At 44.5% G+C, this 14,128-nt stretch overlaps 1 protein-coding gene across 2 annotated transcripts in view; it reads left to right on the top strand.

Moving 5' to 3' along the window:
- CRISPLD2 (cysteine rich secretory protein LCCL domain containing 2) overlaps positions 1-14,128 on the top strand; it is an 85,046-nt gene that overhangs the window by 57,158 nt on the left and 13,760 nt on the right. For both annotated transcript variants that reach the window (XM_036834074.1, XM_036834073.1), the window contains exons 9-13: positions 2,878-2,944; positions 3,432-3,562; positions 5,707-5,750; positions 8,017-8,089; positions 10,449-10,524. In XM_036834074.1, the coding sequence (XP_036689969.1) occupies positions 2,878-2,944; positions 3,432-3,562; positions 5,707-5,750; positions 8,017-8,089; positions 10,449-10,524 (391 nt within the window). The remainder of the gene's footprint in view (positions 1-2,877; positions 2,945-3,431; positions 3,563-5,706; positions 5,751-8,016; positions 8,090-10,448; positions 10,525-14,128) is intronic.

Genomic DNA, 14,128 nt, shown 5'->3' on the forward strand with positions numbered 1-14,128 from the left:
TTTGTTGCGGTGCACGGGCTTCTCATTGCGGTGGCTTCTCTTGTTGCGGAGCGCAGGCGCTAGGCGCGCGTGCTTCAGTAGTTGTGACTCGCGGGCTCTAGAGCCCAGGCTCAGTAGTTGTGGCGCACGGGCTTAGTTGCACGGGCATGTGGGATCTTCCTGGGCCAGGGCTTGAACCCGTGTCTCCTGCATTGGCAGGCGGATTCTTAACCACTGCACCACCGGGGAAGCCCTGAATCGTGTTCTTTAAAGCACATGCTAAAAGAGAAGGTATATTGTATTACCTAAAAGAGAGGGTCCTATTTTATACCATGGGGACTTTGGGATCTGGTTTGCCAGGACAGTGCATCACTCAGACTTTGGCAGGAGTGTCCTGGGACAGACAGAGCAGCCCAGGATCAGATGTTCAAGGGGCTCGTACGTCATCCCACGAGCAGCTGGCGATGGGCCAGCAAGTACTTCGAAAGCAGATCCAGGCAGTTTGTTGGTGAGATAAGCAAGACGTGGCAATGAGGGTGGTGGAATAACCGTCTGTCCCCTCGCACCGGAAGGGGTCTCCACTCTGCAAACTCACAGGTCTGGGATTCCCGGAACGCTCCCGAGTTGCCCCTTGGTGGTGATGTGCCTATCTGAACCGCAAGCTTGTTACAAGAGCATCACGCCTGAATATTCAGTGGGAAAAAATGACAGGGTCTGGAGAGCATTTGTTGTCGGCATCAAAAGAGTTGCAGGGTTGGGGATAGATGGGACCCTCCCCAAGCACGGAAAAGGCAGGGGTCTGTCCACATGAAGACTGTTAGATGCCTCCAGTCAAGATATAGAACTCAGCCCACCTGCAACCGCAAGGACGCTCACGGTGCAGCTCCTGGAAGCCGTCCCACCATCTGGCACATCAGTTTTCTGTACGTGGTGCTTTTACAAAAATAATATTTACTGGACTTTTTTCTGACTTTAAAAGGTATTCTTGCTCATTGTAATTCAGGAAAACAACAACCAAAAAAAAAAGTATAAAGGAAAGAATAAGTGTCCCAGAATCTCGTGAACATCCGTAACAATTCTATGTAGTTTCTGTGCGCCGATTAGGCTAATACTGTTACGCGATCTTGTGTGGTACTGGTTTCACTTAAGATTTTCCCAAGTCAATAACTATTCTTCAAAAGCTTCATTTCTAGTGGCTGCATAATACTCTGACATTTGGCCACACAAAAATATATTTGGCTATTCCTTTGACACCTGCTGACTTATTTCCAGTTTTTCCCTATTACAAATGGTTGGAATAACATGGAGGTCTGACTTTCTGTCTTTTTGCTTGGGAGATTCAAGAATCAAGGGATATGAATTTTTTTTAATTGAAGTATAGTTAATTTACAGTGTGTTAGTTTCAAGTGTACAGCAAAGTGATTCAGTTATACGTATATATATTGTTTTTCAGATTCTTTTCCATTATAGGTTATTACAAGATATTGAGTATAGTTCCCTGTGCTATACAGTATAGGTCCTTGTTGGTTATCTGTTTTGTATATAGTAGTAGGTATATGTTAATCCCAAACTCCTAATTTATCCCTCCCCCCGCTTTCCCCTTTGGTAGCCATAAGTTTTCTATGTCTGTGAGTCTGTTTCTGTTTTGTAAATAAGTTCATTTGTATCATTTTTTTAGATTCCACATATAAGTGATATCATATACTTGTCTTTGACTTACTTCACTTAGTATGATAATCTCTAGGTCCATCCATGTTGCTGCAAATGACATTATTTTATTTTTTTATGGTTGAGTAATATTCCATTGTATATATATACCACATCTTCTTTATCCATTCATCTGTTGATGGACACTTAGGTTGCTTCCTTGTCTTGGCTATTGTGAATAGTGCTGCTGTGAACATTGGGAAGCGTGTATCTTTGCAAATTAGAGTTTTTCCTCTTTTCTGGATATATGCCCAGGAGTGGGATTGCTGGATCATATGGTAGCTCTATTTTTAGTTTTTTGAGGAACCTCCATACTGTTTTCCATAGTGGCTGTACTAATTTACATTCCCACCAACAGTGTAGGAGGGTTCCCTTTTCTCCACACCCTCTCCAGCATTTGTTATTTGTAGACTTTTTAATGATGGCCATTCTGGCTGGTGTGAGGTGATACCTGATTGTAGTTTTGATTTGCATTTCTCTAATAATTAGCAATATTGAGCATGTTTTCATGTGCCTCTTGGCCATCTGTATGTCTTCTTTGGAGAAATGTCTATTTAGGTCTTCTGCCCATTTTTTCATTGGGTTGTGGTTTTTTAAAAAATATTAAGCTGTATGAGCTGTTTGTATATTTTGGAAATTAATCCCTTGTCGGTAGCATCATTTGCAAATATTTTTTCCCAGTGCAGAGGTCGTCTTTTCGTTTTGTTTGTGGTTTAAGGGATATGAATTTTGAAGGCTTTCTGGAACGATTAACTATTATTTGTGAACATGATCACCATCATTTAGTTTTATTCTATTAAAAAACCCTTGACGCCTGGAAAATGCCACCTCCTTTCAGTCTGCACGTCTTTGGTGACTGATGTCTGAGGATTTTTTTTGATGCCTTTGAAGCCATTTGTCTTTATTCTGTGAACTGTCCATCTATTCATAGAATTGTCCATCTATTCAATTTGAACCCGAAGCACGTGAAAATAGTCTTTAAGGAGGTCAAGTTGAATCTAACTGTGTCCGCGTGACTAGAAACTTCAGCCTGGGTGAATTGTGACTTGCTCCAAAACAATGCATGCTATATCACTGACGCTTTTCTATATGTGATAATAGAGGTATTGAAGGAAAAAACCGCAATAAATTCATGATGAGGTTTCATGAACATGTTTACCTCTGAAAATCATCTTCTTTCTTCTCCATCAGGTACCAGTGCCCAGCAGGCTGCCTGCACAACAGGGCAAAGATCTTTGGGACTCTCTTTTATGAAAGCGTAAGTATGGCCAACATTTCTTTAAATGGCTTGTGTGGACTCCTGTCTATGTTTTAAAAGCAGGTGGCTGGTTTTCAGGTGAACAGATTTTCTTCCCGCTCCTTAGTCAAACCCCCCTTTTTGTAGAGCTGATCCGTGTGTGTTTCTGGGGTCACAAACTTGTGAAGCCACTTTTGGGAACTGGGGCTGACCCTCGAGCAGACCAGTCTCCATTTTAGCCCGAGCGTTAAATGCTCCACTGGATGGGGAGAAGGGGCTGTTTGTCCCTGTTCTTAGTTTGTAAAGCAACTCGGATGAGTTCTTAAAGATAAGTACCCCCAGGAACAAAGACGTGTTATAGAGTGCAGTCAGAGTGAGAAGTGGGGCGAGTCTTGGCCCGGCTTTTTGGCTTTTTGTGGGTTGAGGACAAACATCTTGGGTGTTTCTGGAAATGATCGCAGACAAAGGTGAATTCAGATGTACTTACAGTCTGGCCTGTCCCCCGCAGGTGTCCAGCATCTGCCGGGCCGCCATTCACTACGGGGTCCTGGACGACAAGGGAGGCCTGGTGGACGTCACCAGGAATGGGAAGGTCCCCTTTTTCGTCAAGTCTGAGAGGAACGGCGTGCAGTCTTTGAGGTAACTATTCGGTGATCAGGGTTCCTGAAAACTTCTTTTCCGATTGTGAGAGTACTGTTGAAACTTTGAAAAGTACTGAACAATATAAAGAAGCAGGAAAACAGTAAAGATGACCTTAATCCCATAACTCAGAAATCTCCCCTATAGGCCGTTTAACCTATTTCATCCCAGTGGGTTTCAGTGTGTGTGTTTAATGTGGTTGAGTTTTGTTTCTTGTTTGTTTGTTTGTTTTTGTAGGTGTTAGGAAAGTTTATTGTGTATTTAAAATTAACACTGCTCTTAATTATGAAGTGTACACATAACCATTAAGATACAGAAAAACGGAAATAAGGAAATACTAATCTCTTCATTCCCACTTCCCAGAGATAATCTAGGTACATGACCTTCAAAAGCATATAGTCTTGCAGTCTGATACGAGTTCTGAATCCTGCTTTTTCTCTCTTCCTTGTCCCTGAGAACTCTTCAGACACTTCAGTAATGACTGATGGTATCTTTGAGTTTGTAGGCTAATTCTTTTTTTTTTTATACATCTTTATCGGAGTATAATTGCTTCACAATGGTGTGTTAGTTTCTGCCGTATAACAAAGTGAATCAGCGATATGCACACACATATCCCCATATCCCCTCCCTCTTGAGCCTCCCTCCCACCCTCCCTATCCCACCCGTAGGCTAATTCTTGATTGGCACTTTTTTTTTCCCCCCTGAGAAAGAGGCTTTTCATTTCTTAAATATACTTACTTGTTTTTGCAAGATGTTTTTCATGTAAGGTATGTGGATGGCTGACGGGGCAGACCATCTTCGCCATTCTGACTTTTGGGGGTTGATGGGGTGGGGGGACCATGAAGAACAGCAGGAGGTCGTGTCTTGATCTGTCCATGGCATCTGAGGCATAAGGTGACCAGGAGCTGGTGGGACCCACTGGGGGCTCTAGGGTCAAACAGACCCGGCTCTGCCTTCTCCCTGTGCGTGACCTGGGCTGGCTTCTTCATTGCGTCGGGGTGGCAGTACCCTCATTTATAAATGAGGGCCACGGCAGGACCCAGGGCTGACACCCAGCTAACCCACCACGAGGCAGCATGTCAGGGACCCCCGTGTCAGTGCCCATCCCAGGGTCTGCAGCAGGAAGGCACCCAGCAGACGCTCCTGTGATAGTTACAAGGTGGCATGTCCATGTCCCTTCCAAATAGTGAGGCCACTCAGAACATTTCAAAAACTACGTGAGTCATTCTGTTTGGAAAGGCCTGGTTCTTCGGGCAGTGTTGCAATAGTCCTTCTTCTGTCTTAGCTGGGGATTTTATGTAAACAAAAAAAGAGCAAGGAAGTTTAAACGAAAGCAAAGAAAATATTCATGGAGAGATCGGTTGGGTGACCTCAACCCCAGCCTTCATGAAGCTCAGCCCCGCCACCGATGGAGCTGTGGGCTTGACCAAGGGTTCAGGTCCTGCCTTGCCTGGGACCCTTTTCCTGAATCCATTTCTGGTCCCTTCCAATGGCCAACTTTACATCTAGAGTGGGGTTCTTCACGTCTTAGAATTAGAGTCGGGGAGTCTGTGAACGCAAAGCAAATTAAAGCTTTAGTTTCACTAACGTCTAATTGAAATGTGGTATTTTCTTCCGTGATAGATGTTAGCCCCCAATCTGAGTAGCACTCGTAGGGCCAGTGACTTTCTCACGGGTAGGAATCCACGTGATGGAGACACCTTGAAACAGTCTCTGCTGTCACGATCCCCAAATGACAGTAGTTAGAAGACCTGCCGCTAGATTCTGTTTTTAATACATTAATAAAGATGCACAGCTATTACGCTAACAAATTTGTTTTAATACTTTGATAATGATATTAATAATACCTGATTTCCTTCTAATCTTTTAAATTTATCATTGCATTTAAAAATCATTGTTCTGAGAAGGTGTCCATGGGCTTTACCAGGCTGCTAGAGGGATCCTTGGCACAAAGAAGATTAACGAGCCCTGTTCTAGAATGTTCTCATTCTAGATCCTGCTCTGGAATGTCCTAAGGGCTTTCAGGCTGATGGGAAACAAGTAGGAAAATGTAAAGTTGAGGCCGTAAATAAAATAAGTGCAGGAACAAGCGTGTACTTGTAGACGCATTTCTGTTTGCATTTACCTAATGATTCCTTTTACAGCAAATACAAGTCCTCCAGCTCATTCACGGTGTCAAAAGTAAAAGGTAAGCTGGCCAGCTTTTCTTATATGACCACAATACACAGGTTATCTTGGGTTTCCCTGGAATTTCATTCCTCTTAGTTATTGATTTAATGTTTACCATGTCTGCTGACATTGCTGTTCTCAGCCTTGTAAAGATGTTTAAGAGGTTCCTGAGGAGGTCGATTCTTTAACTAATTTTTTAAAATATCATAACTTAGGGAGAGTTCCCTGGCAGTCCAGTGGTTAGGACTTGGCGCTTTCACTGCTGTGGCCCAGGTTTAATCTCTGGTTTGGGAATTAAGATCCCGCAAACCGTGGGGCAAGGTGAAAATAAAAAATCTGAACTTGGCAATGGACCTAGATAGCTAACCTGAAACACAGGCATGGGTTCCCAGCTGACTGTCACAGAAATACTAATGCCTGGGTCTAGAGTAGCTAATAGGTTGCATAGGGAGTGTCAATTTCTAGTGAGTGATAGTGGCTACCTGGAGCGTTGTTTTGAGAAGGATTCTGAGGCCTCATTCTGGGCTCAGCAGAGCACGGAGCTTGATAGATTAGTAATGTCTGCCATGGGCAAGAGAGGGAAACGTGGGGAAGTCCGTGGCCCATACTTGCGGTCTCTGGCCCAGCTTTTTGTATGGCCTCCGGGATGTTCATTTGGCAGGGTGACAATGCATCCACGGGAGAGCACGCTGTCACCAGAATTGGGGTCTGGGTTATAGTTGCCCAGACCGGGCACTTGACTGGAATAGTCTCAGGCAGGCAGGGATGCCAGGGTGCCCCACCCAGCACCCTCCCCTGGACCCTCCCCTAGATCCTTGCCCACTGACCCTTTCTTCCTTTGGGAAAGCAATTCTTGTCATTTACCCTGGATACAAGAATATCTGGTTAGATATCTTTATAAAAACATATAGCAGCTTTTCCCCCTGTTACAAAAGTAATGTCTGTTTATTCCAGATAATTTAAAAATACAGAGAATTGTTGAAAAAAAGAAAAAAAGACCTAAATTCCACCATTCAGAGATAACTGCTCTGAACATTTTGGTGGCTATCTGTAGTGTTTCTTTTCCCTCTGCCTTAAGAGTATATACATTGGTAATGTATACATTGATATGTTTTTAAAAATTGAAATGGAATTGGTAACCTGATTTTTTTTCAAATAATATCAAGAATAGTCTTCTGTGCCTTTAAGTGGACTTCTAAACCTCATTTTAATGATTTCCCCAGCATCCCATTGTACAGCAGACCCTTGGTGTAGTAAACCAGTCCCCTTGTTGGATTGCTGCATAGACCCCTGGCCCATCCAAGTGATAGGCTGGACCAAGAGTGGGCAAACTAGAATTTGCCCAGGGTTTTAGGTGATGTCATCATAACAATAGAAGGTGAATAAAGTATTCCCAGTGAATTTATATAGCAGTGAAGAATTACATGCCTTCTGTGGACATTTTATAAGTGCGTTTTATATTGCAATAAATTTTTTTTCTCTTTAAAAAAAACACAAAACCTCAAGGCCAAATCCTGTCTGCTGACTGTTTTGTAAATAAAGTTTTAGTGGCACCTGGCCACACCCATTCCTTTCCACATTGTCTGTGGCTGGTTCCTGCTACGGTGGCAGAGTTGAGTGGTTATAACACAGACCAGAGGGCCCACAGAGCTGGAAATATTTACTCTCTCGCTCTTTAAGAAAGAGTTTGCCGAGCCCTGGACCGGACAAGGACAGCCTGTCAGAGACTACAGGTGGCCAGTATTAGAACCGCTTTCTTACATCTGTTGTTAAAACACAACGTGTGACCTTGAAGGAAAGAGTCACCTGCCCCTTGGGAAGGGTGTGAGCAAAGAGCTCTAGGCTGGGAATTAGAAACCTGGACCCTCAACCATGCCCTGTGCAGCCTCAGGAGGTCTCTTAGCTTTTCTGGACCTCAGTTTCCCCATCTGTATAATGAGTATAATACCCGCCACGAGGCTCCAGCAGGATAAACTAGAGGCAGAGGCTTCAAGGTGGAAAAGCACGATGCAAGTGAAAAGTTTGCTCGCCCCACAGAGAAACTGTTTAGGGTGCTGACACCTTTGACCTGTGAAAACACTTGGGCCTTGGGCTTTATCTCATCCCCAGAGTGCCCCTGGGGGAGGTGCTGGGAGCACTGGGGCCTCATCCCGGCTCTCATCCCGGTTTGGGGGCCCAAGGAACCCCTAGGACCCGCTGTCCAGCAGCCTGTTTCACAGGCCAGTAGCCTGAGGCCCAGGCTTGCCCGTGACCTGACCCTTCCCCCTATGTGTTCCTGTTCACAGAGCAGGACCTAGACTGCTACACCACCGTGGCCCAGCTCTGCCCATATGAGAGGCCGGGGACCCACTGCCCCAGGTAAGGCTCCCTGGCATCTGGATCGGCAAACGTGGGGGCCGAGAGAAGAAGGGCCAGGTTGGGTTGCGGGTCACTGCCATGCACAGCTGAGTCCTAGATGTGGCCCTGCTGTGTGTCCACCTAGGAAGTCAGTCGCTTTGTGCTCCGAGTCAAGGACCCCCTTGACCTCTCCCTGAGACCACTCGTTCTCAACCCTGGCTGCACACTGGAATTGCCTGAGAGGCATTAAAAGAACAAATCCCCGTCTCCGGGCGTGGCCCCGCAGGACACCCACATCTTTAGAAGCTTCTGGGTGAGCCCCATGTGTAGCCAGGCCCCAGGGCCCTGCTCTGGGAACTTAACTGAAAAGGTGACTTTGCCCTTCTCGATGTCACCTCCACTTGAAGGAGAAAGTATTTGACTTCATTTGCCACCAAGCTCTTCCCAATCCCCCAGACAGACCTTGGGACCTGTCATCCTTGGCCTCTTAGATCAGTCAAGAACTCTGGAAGCTGGGTGCCACTGGTCCCCTTCGAATCAGCTCTTTGATTCTTTTACTTGATCTGTTATGTTTTCTATGGGTCACTTGAGAACTAGCTCGTTAAAACTCAGCTTTTTGGAGGTATAATTTACACACAACAAAAGCCACCTGTTAAAAGGATACAGTTCGATGTGTTTTGACAAATGTACACCACCATCCAGGCAGAGAACATTTTCATCACCCCAGCAAGTTCTCTTGTAGTCCGTCCCCCACCCTCCAACTCCCACCCATATCCCTGCCAACCACTGACCTCCTTTCCGTGCCTACAATCGTGCCTTTTCTGGAATCTCATATACACGGAGCCGTCGCAGCTCGGGGACTAGTGTATCTGGATTCTTCCACTCTGCACAGTGCTTTGCGATACATCTGTGTTGCTGAGTGAATCGGTGACTTGTTTATCCTTTCATGTTGCCGAGTGGCGTTCCATTCTGTGGATGTACCGCAATTTGTTTGTCTAAGGAGTGGGTTTTACATGCATCTGCCCAAACCTTAATTGGCTGAGTTTTGGGAGGATGGTGCATCAGAACAAAAGAAGGAGTATCTCCAAAATAGCTGTTAGATCCTGTCAGAAGCTGGGTTATGTAGCTCTGAGATTCCACAAGCTGTGCGGCATGGCCAAAACAAAAACAAAAACAAAACAAAAACCTAACAGGTGGAGAACCCCAAGGTGTGAGCAGGGAAGAGCCCCGGGCGGGGGCCAGTGAGGGGACCAGATGGGGTTCCTGAATCCTCCCCTTTGCTACTCGCAAGCCAGAGGGCTCCCGGCTGCCATTTTGGTTCCTTGGTCCCTGGGCTCCAGCCCATGGTGTACCTGTTCCGGATAAAGACAAAAGACCTTTTTTTTAAGTAAAGCTCACGCTCTTTCCTGGTGTGAGAGGTTCCAGTTTGAGGCCCTCTCCTCATCCCCTATGGCAGGGATGTGCTGACTGCCACAGCGGTGAGCTAACCCTTCCTGCCCCGGGTTATCAGTGCCCCCTGCCTGGAATATTCTGTGACTCACGGAGGTGAAGGCCTCCACCCTTTCCTCCCCTACACAGGGAAGTGGCCTTTAAAAAAATCTATTGATTGTAATCTCCATAATGTAGCCACAGTGTGAACCAGCCGACATCCAAGAATGGGAGGAACAAGCCCTTACAATCCCACACTCCCCTCTCTTAGATTTTTATTTCCTTTCACCTTGCTGTTTGTACAGGTCTTGTCGTATGGCTTTTTTTTTCCATAAAGATATTCCATTTTATTAATAAGTGACTGGTCAGAAAAAAGAAACAGAAAGCATGTATTACTAAGGTACACTGAGTAAACCAGCAGTTTTAATCAAGTAATCAACCAGCAAATGACCCAAAAACCTTTAAAACCTTTCATTTTAGTTACAATTTTTAAAAATTTTATTTATTTAAAAAAAATTTTATTGGAGTATAGTTTATTTACAGTGTTGTGTTAGTTTCAGGTGTACAGCTAAGTGAATCAGTTATACATATATATCCACTCTTTTTTATATTCTATTCCATATAGGCCATTACAGAGTATTGAGTAGAGTTCCCTGTGCTATACAGTAGATCCTTATTAGTTAGTAGTGTATATATGTCAATCCCAATCTCCCAATTTATGCCTCCCCATATGGAGTTTTAAAATTCTGTATGCACTTTTAAGGAAGAATATCTTTATCACTGCTAGGGTAGGAGAGGCGTATTTTTTTCTTAAAGAGTAAACCGTGTGGTAGTTGCCTTTCACCTAAGTACTTAAATCTTGACGTTCAAATAAAGAGGGCCAGCTGCTTTTCTCAAGAAATTTTGTTTTCTGCTGATTATAACCATCACCTAAATGCTTCTTGTTTTCCAGAGTTCATTGTCCGGCGCACTGCAAAGATGAGCCATCCTACTGGGCTCCCGTGCTTGGAACCAACATCTATGCAGACGTGAGTATTCTGGCCTTTTCAGCTGCCACCCCACAGAAACCACATTCCAAGGTCTGGACACCAGAAACTTGAGATCCCATTCCTGTGCCTCTAGCTAAATTTAGATCACTCATTTTTTGCTACCATTGCCCTAGTTTCTCCATTTACAGAAATACTTGAACTTCCACCAATGTGTGCTAATGAATACAGACACAGGTGTACCTCCTCTTACACAGATGGCTTCAGAGTTCGGTAAATTGAATTCTGCTTCTCTGCTGACGTGCTTTTCTCATGTGAAGGCTTCCGTGCATCACACACTTCATTCCCCCAGATATTTAATAACCTTTCTGGCTCTTCTGATGCATTTATAGCTATTCATCCACTCTACTCACTGCATTTCTTTTTGGCTGTGTACACACTGAGCTAAAAGCACATGGAAGAAAATACAAACTACCTCCAATTTACTACTTGTGAATAACCACTCTTATTATATTGGAGTCTATTCTTCCATTTTTCCCTCCTAACTTTAGCAAGGAAGCTTTAGCCTGATTTTTCTTTTTTTTTTAAAGTTTTATTGAAGTACAGTTGATTTACAGTGTTATGTTAATTTCTACTGTACAGCAGATTGACTCAGTTACACATATATACATATATTTTCATATTCTTTTCCATTATGGTTTATCACAGGATATTGACTATAGTTCCCTGTGCTGTACCGTAGGCCCTTGTTGTTTATCCATCCTACATATAACATTTAGTTTGCATAGCCTGATTTTTCTGAAGTGAATCCTACAGAAAGTAGTCTCCTCGCTCCAGTGGTCCAGGGTTTAGGGACACGGTGACCCAGAAGATGTGAATGTGGTCACAGTTCTGTCCAACAGACTATTTGATCTTCTGGCCAAGTTGCTTATCTCTCTGTAGAATGAGCCAGAGCTGGGATTTTCTAGTCCAGGAAATCTTCTAGATTTAAAAGTCCATGAGGAGATCAGCATCGCTCATCCCCAGCTGACATTTTTTACTCAGCCTTCATTTCTACCGTTCTCCCTCACCCACGGCCATCACCTTCGCCCCCATCTGCCTTCATTTATTCTGGAGGCCTGTAAATGTGAGCTCACCGAGTTCTGCAAAGTCAAAGCGACCTTCGTGGCTACCTGCCCCCCACTCCCATCTTTTTTTCTTTCCCGATTAAATGAGTCTTTTTTTTCTCCTTGAAAGCTGCTAATTCAAAATTGAGCTCTAAAAGTTTCATGAAGGAGTAAAATAATGTATATCAATTGTTATCCTAAATGTTTGAGCCAAAATCTGCTACTAGAAGACAGCGTCTTCGATTTTCAAGTGCTTTAAGTATAAAGGGATGAGCAAAATGATTCCAGCAAAATACAAAGAAACAAATAGATAAAGCAGGAGTGGCAATATTTTTTTTAATTAATTAATTTACTTATATTTTTGGCTGCGTACGGGCTTTCTCTAGTTGCAGTGAGTGGGGGCTACTCTTTGTTTCGGTACACGGGCTTCTCATTGCGGTGGCTTCTCTTGTTGTGGAGCGCGGGCTCTAGGCATGCGGGCTTCAGTAGTTGTGGCACGTGGGCTCAGTAGTTGTGGCTCATGGGCTCAGTAGTTGTGGCGCACGGGCTTAGTTGCTCCGTGGCATGTGGGATCTTCCCGGACCAGGGCTCGAACCTATGTCCCCTGCATTGGCAGGTGGATTCTTAACCACTGCGCCACCAGGGAAGTCCCAGGAGTGGCAATATTGCTATCGGATGAAGTGGAATTTAAAGTTAAACATACTGAATGGGACAAGACAATTCGTTATGCAGTGGCACAAAAGGTACAATTTATGAAGATACGAAAATCAAATCTGTATGCTCCAAACAGTGTAGCAGCTAAACGTATAAAGAAAAGAAGAAGAAAAAGAAAAGAGAAAAAGAAAAAATCATTTAGAAATACAAGGAGAACTTGATGAAAATTTGGTAATATTATAAGGCTACTTTTTACTATGTTTTAGGCTCTTAAAAAACACTGTCTCTAGGTATTGTCATCCCCGTCTTACAGAGAAGGAAAGTGAGGCTCAGAATAACCTGCCCCAAATCACACAGCTAGTACATGGCAAAGGAGAGATGCAAATGAGGGTGTATCTTGCCTTAGGGTCTGTTCTTTCCCTACCCTGTCCTGCCTTGTGTGAATGCACCCACACTCAAAAATACACAGGTGTGAACAGGCCTGTTTGTGAAAACTTGTATACAGTCTCTTACTTCTTCACTAGGGTTTTGAGCTTTTGGAACCACTGTGCTCATGGCAGGGCTTGGCACACAATAATTGTTCTATTCATGTTTGTTGAAAGAATAAATCAGCAAAAATACTACAGTAGTCAGTGCTTAAACAGCTCTTGAGAGAATAAAAGAAGGAAGGAAGAAAGGGAGAAAGAGAAAGCTACCTCCATTTCAGAGGTTCTTTTCTGGCCTTGGTTTCTAGGTCACTCTGTATTCTGGGAAATGATGATGCCTTTTGGAAAATGTCTGTGTAGCTGAGAGATTTATTTTGGGAGAGTTGTCTCCAGACCTTCGAAGGGCCTAATAACGCCTGCAGTTCCTGCCTGCTCCCCCGGAGTGCGTTAGCTGGCAGAGCCCGTGCTTTGTGGTGAGCTGCAGGCAGGAGAAGCAGCAGGGTGTAGCCTACGAACGAAGTCTGGGTCAGAAGATGCAAACTGAAGCCCCAGCTGTGACATTTACCGGTCGTGGGATGGTGGACAAGCCTTTCCCTGCTCTGAACCTCCGTTTTCTTATCTGTCCTGTCCCCCTCGGTGGCTGGATAAATTCTCACACTCGTGCGTGCATCAGAATCCCCCAGAGGGCTGTTCACACAGAGTTCCGGGTCCCACCCCACGCGTTTCCGACTCACGGGGTCTGGGGTAGAGCCAGAGAATCTGCGTTTCCAGCGAGTTCCCAGGTGACGTTGATGTTGCTGGTCTGGGAGTACACGTTGAGGACCACTGGGTTAGAGATGACAGTCCCTTGAGAATTTTCGATAATGGTGGTGGTGAGAGTGATGATTATGGTGATATTTGCCTTATCAACTAACATCTGTTGAGCACTTATTTTGTGCAAGCCTGCATTTAGCCCTTGGTCTTACTTAACCGTCTCGATGGGCCCTCTTAGGTTCTTACTGACCCCTGTAGAGTAGTCTGCAGCTTGCTGGCTCTGGGTGGCAGTCGCAGCTCTGCTGTTTGCCAGCCCAGTGATTTCGGGCACGTCATTTAACCCCTGTTAAGAGGGAATAATAATAATAATAATAATAATAATAATAATACCTACTTTGTAGGTTACTGGGAGATTACCATATCAATCATGTGAAACACCTAGAACTGGGCCCACCGTGGTAAATGCTCAAAAGGGTTACCCATGATGATCCTCACTTTAATTAATTAATTAATTAATTAATTTTAAAAAAAATATTTATTTATTTATTTATTTTTGGCTGTGTTGGGTCTTCGTTTCTGTGCGAGGGCTTTCTCTAGTTGCGGCAAGTGGGGGCCACTCTTCATCGCGGTGCGCGGGCCTCTCACTATCGCGGCCTCTCTTGTTGCAGAGCACAGGCTCCAGACGCGCAGGCTCAGCAATTGTGGCTC

Source organism: Balaenoptera musculus, chromosome 19 (genome assembly GCF_009873245.2).
Source record: "Balaenoptera musculus isolate JJ_BM4_2016_0621 chromosome 19, mBalMus1.pri.v3, whole genome shotgun sequence".
Classification (NCBI taxonomy): Eukaryota; Metazoa; Chordata; class Mammalia; order Artiodactyla; family Balaenopteridae; genus Balaenoptera; species Balaenoptera musculus.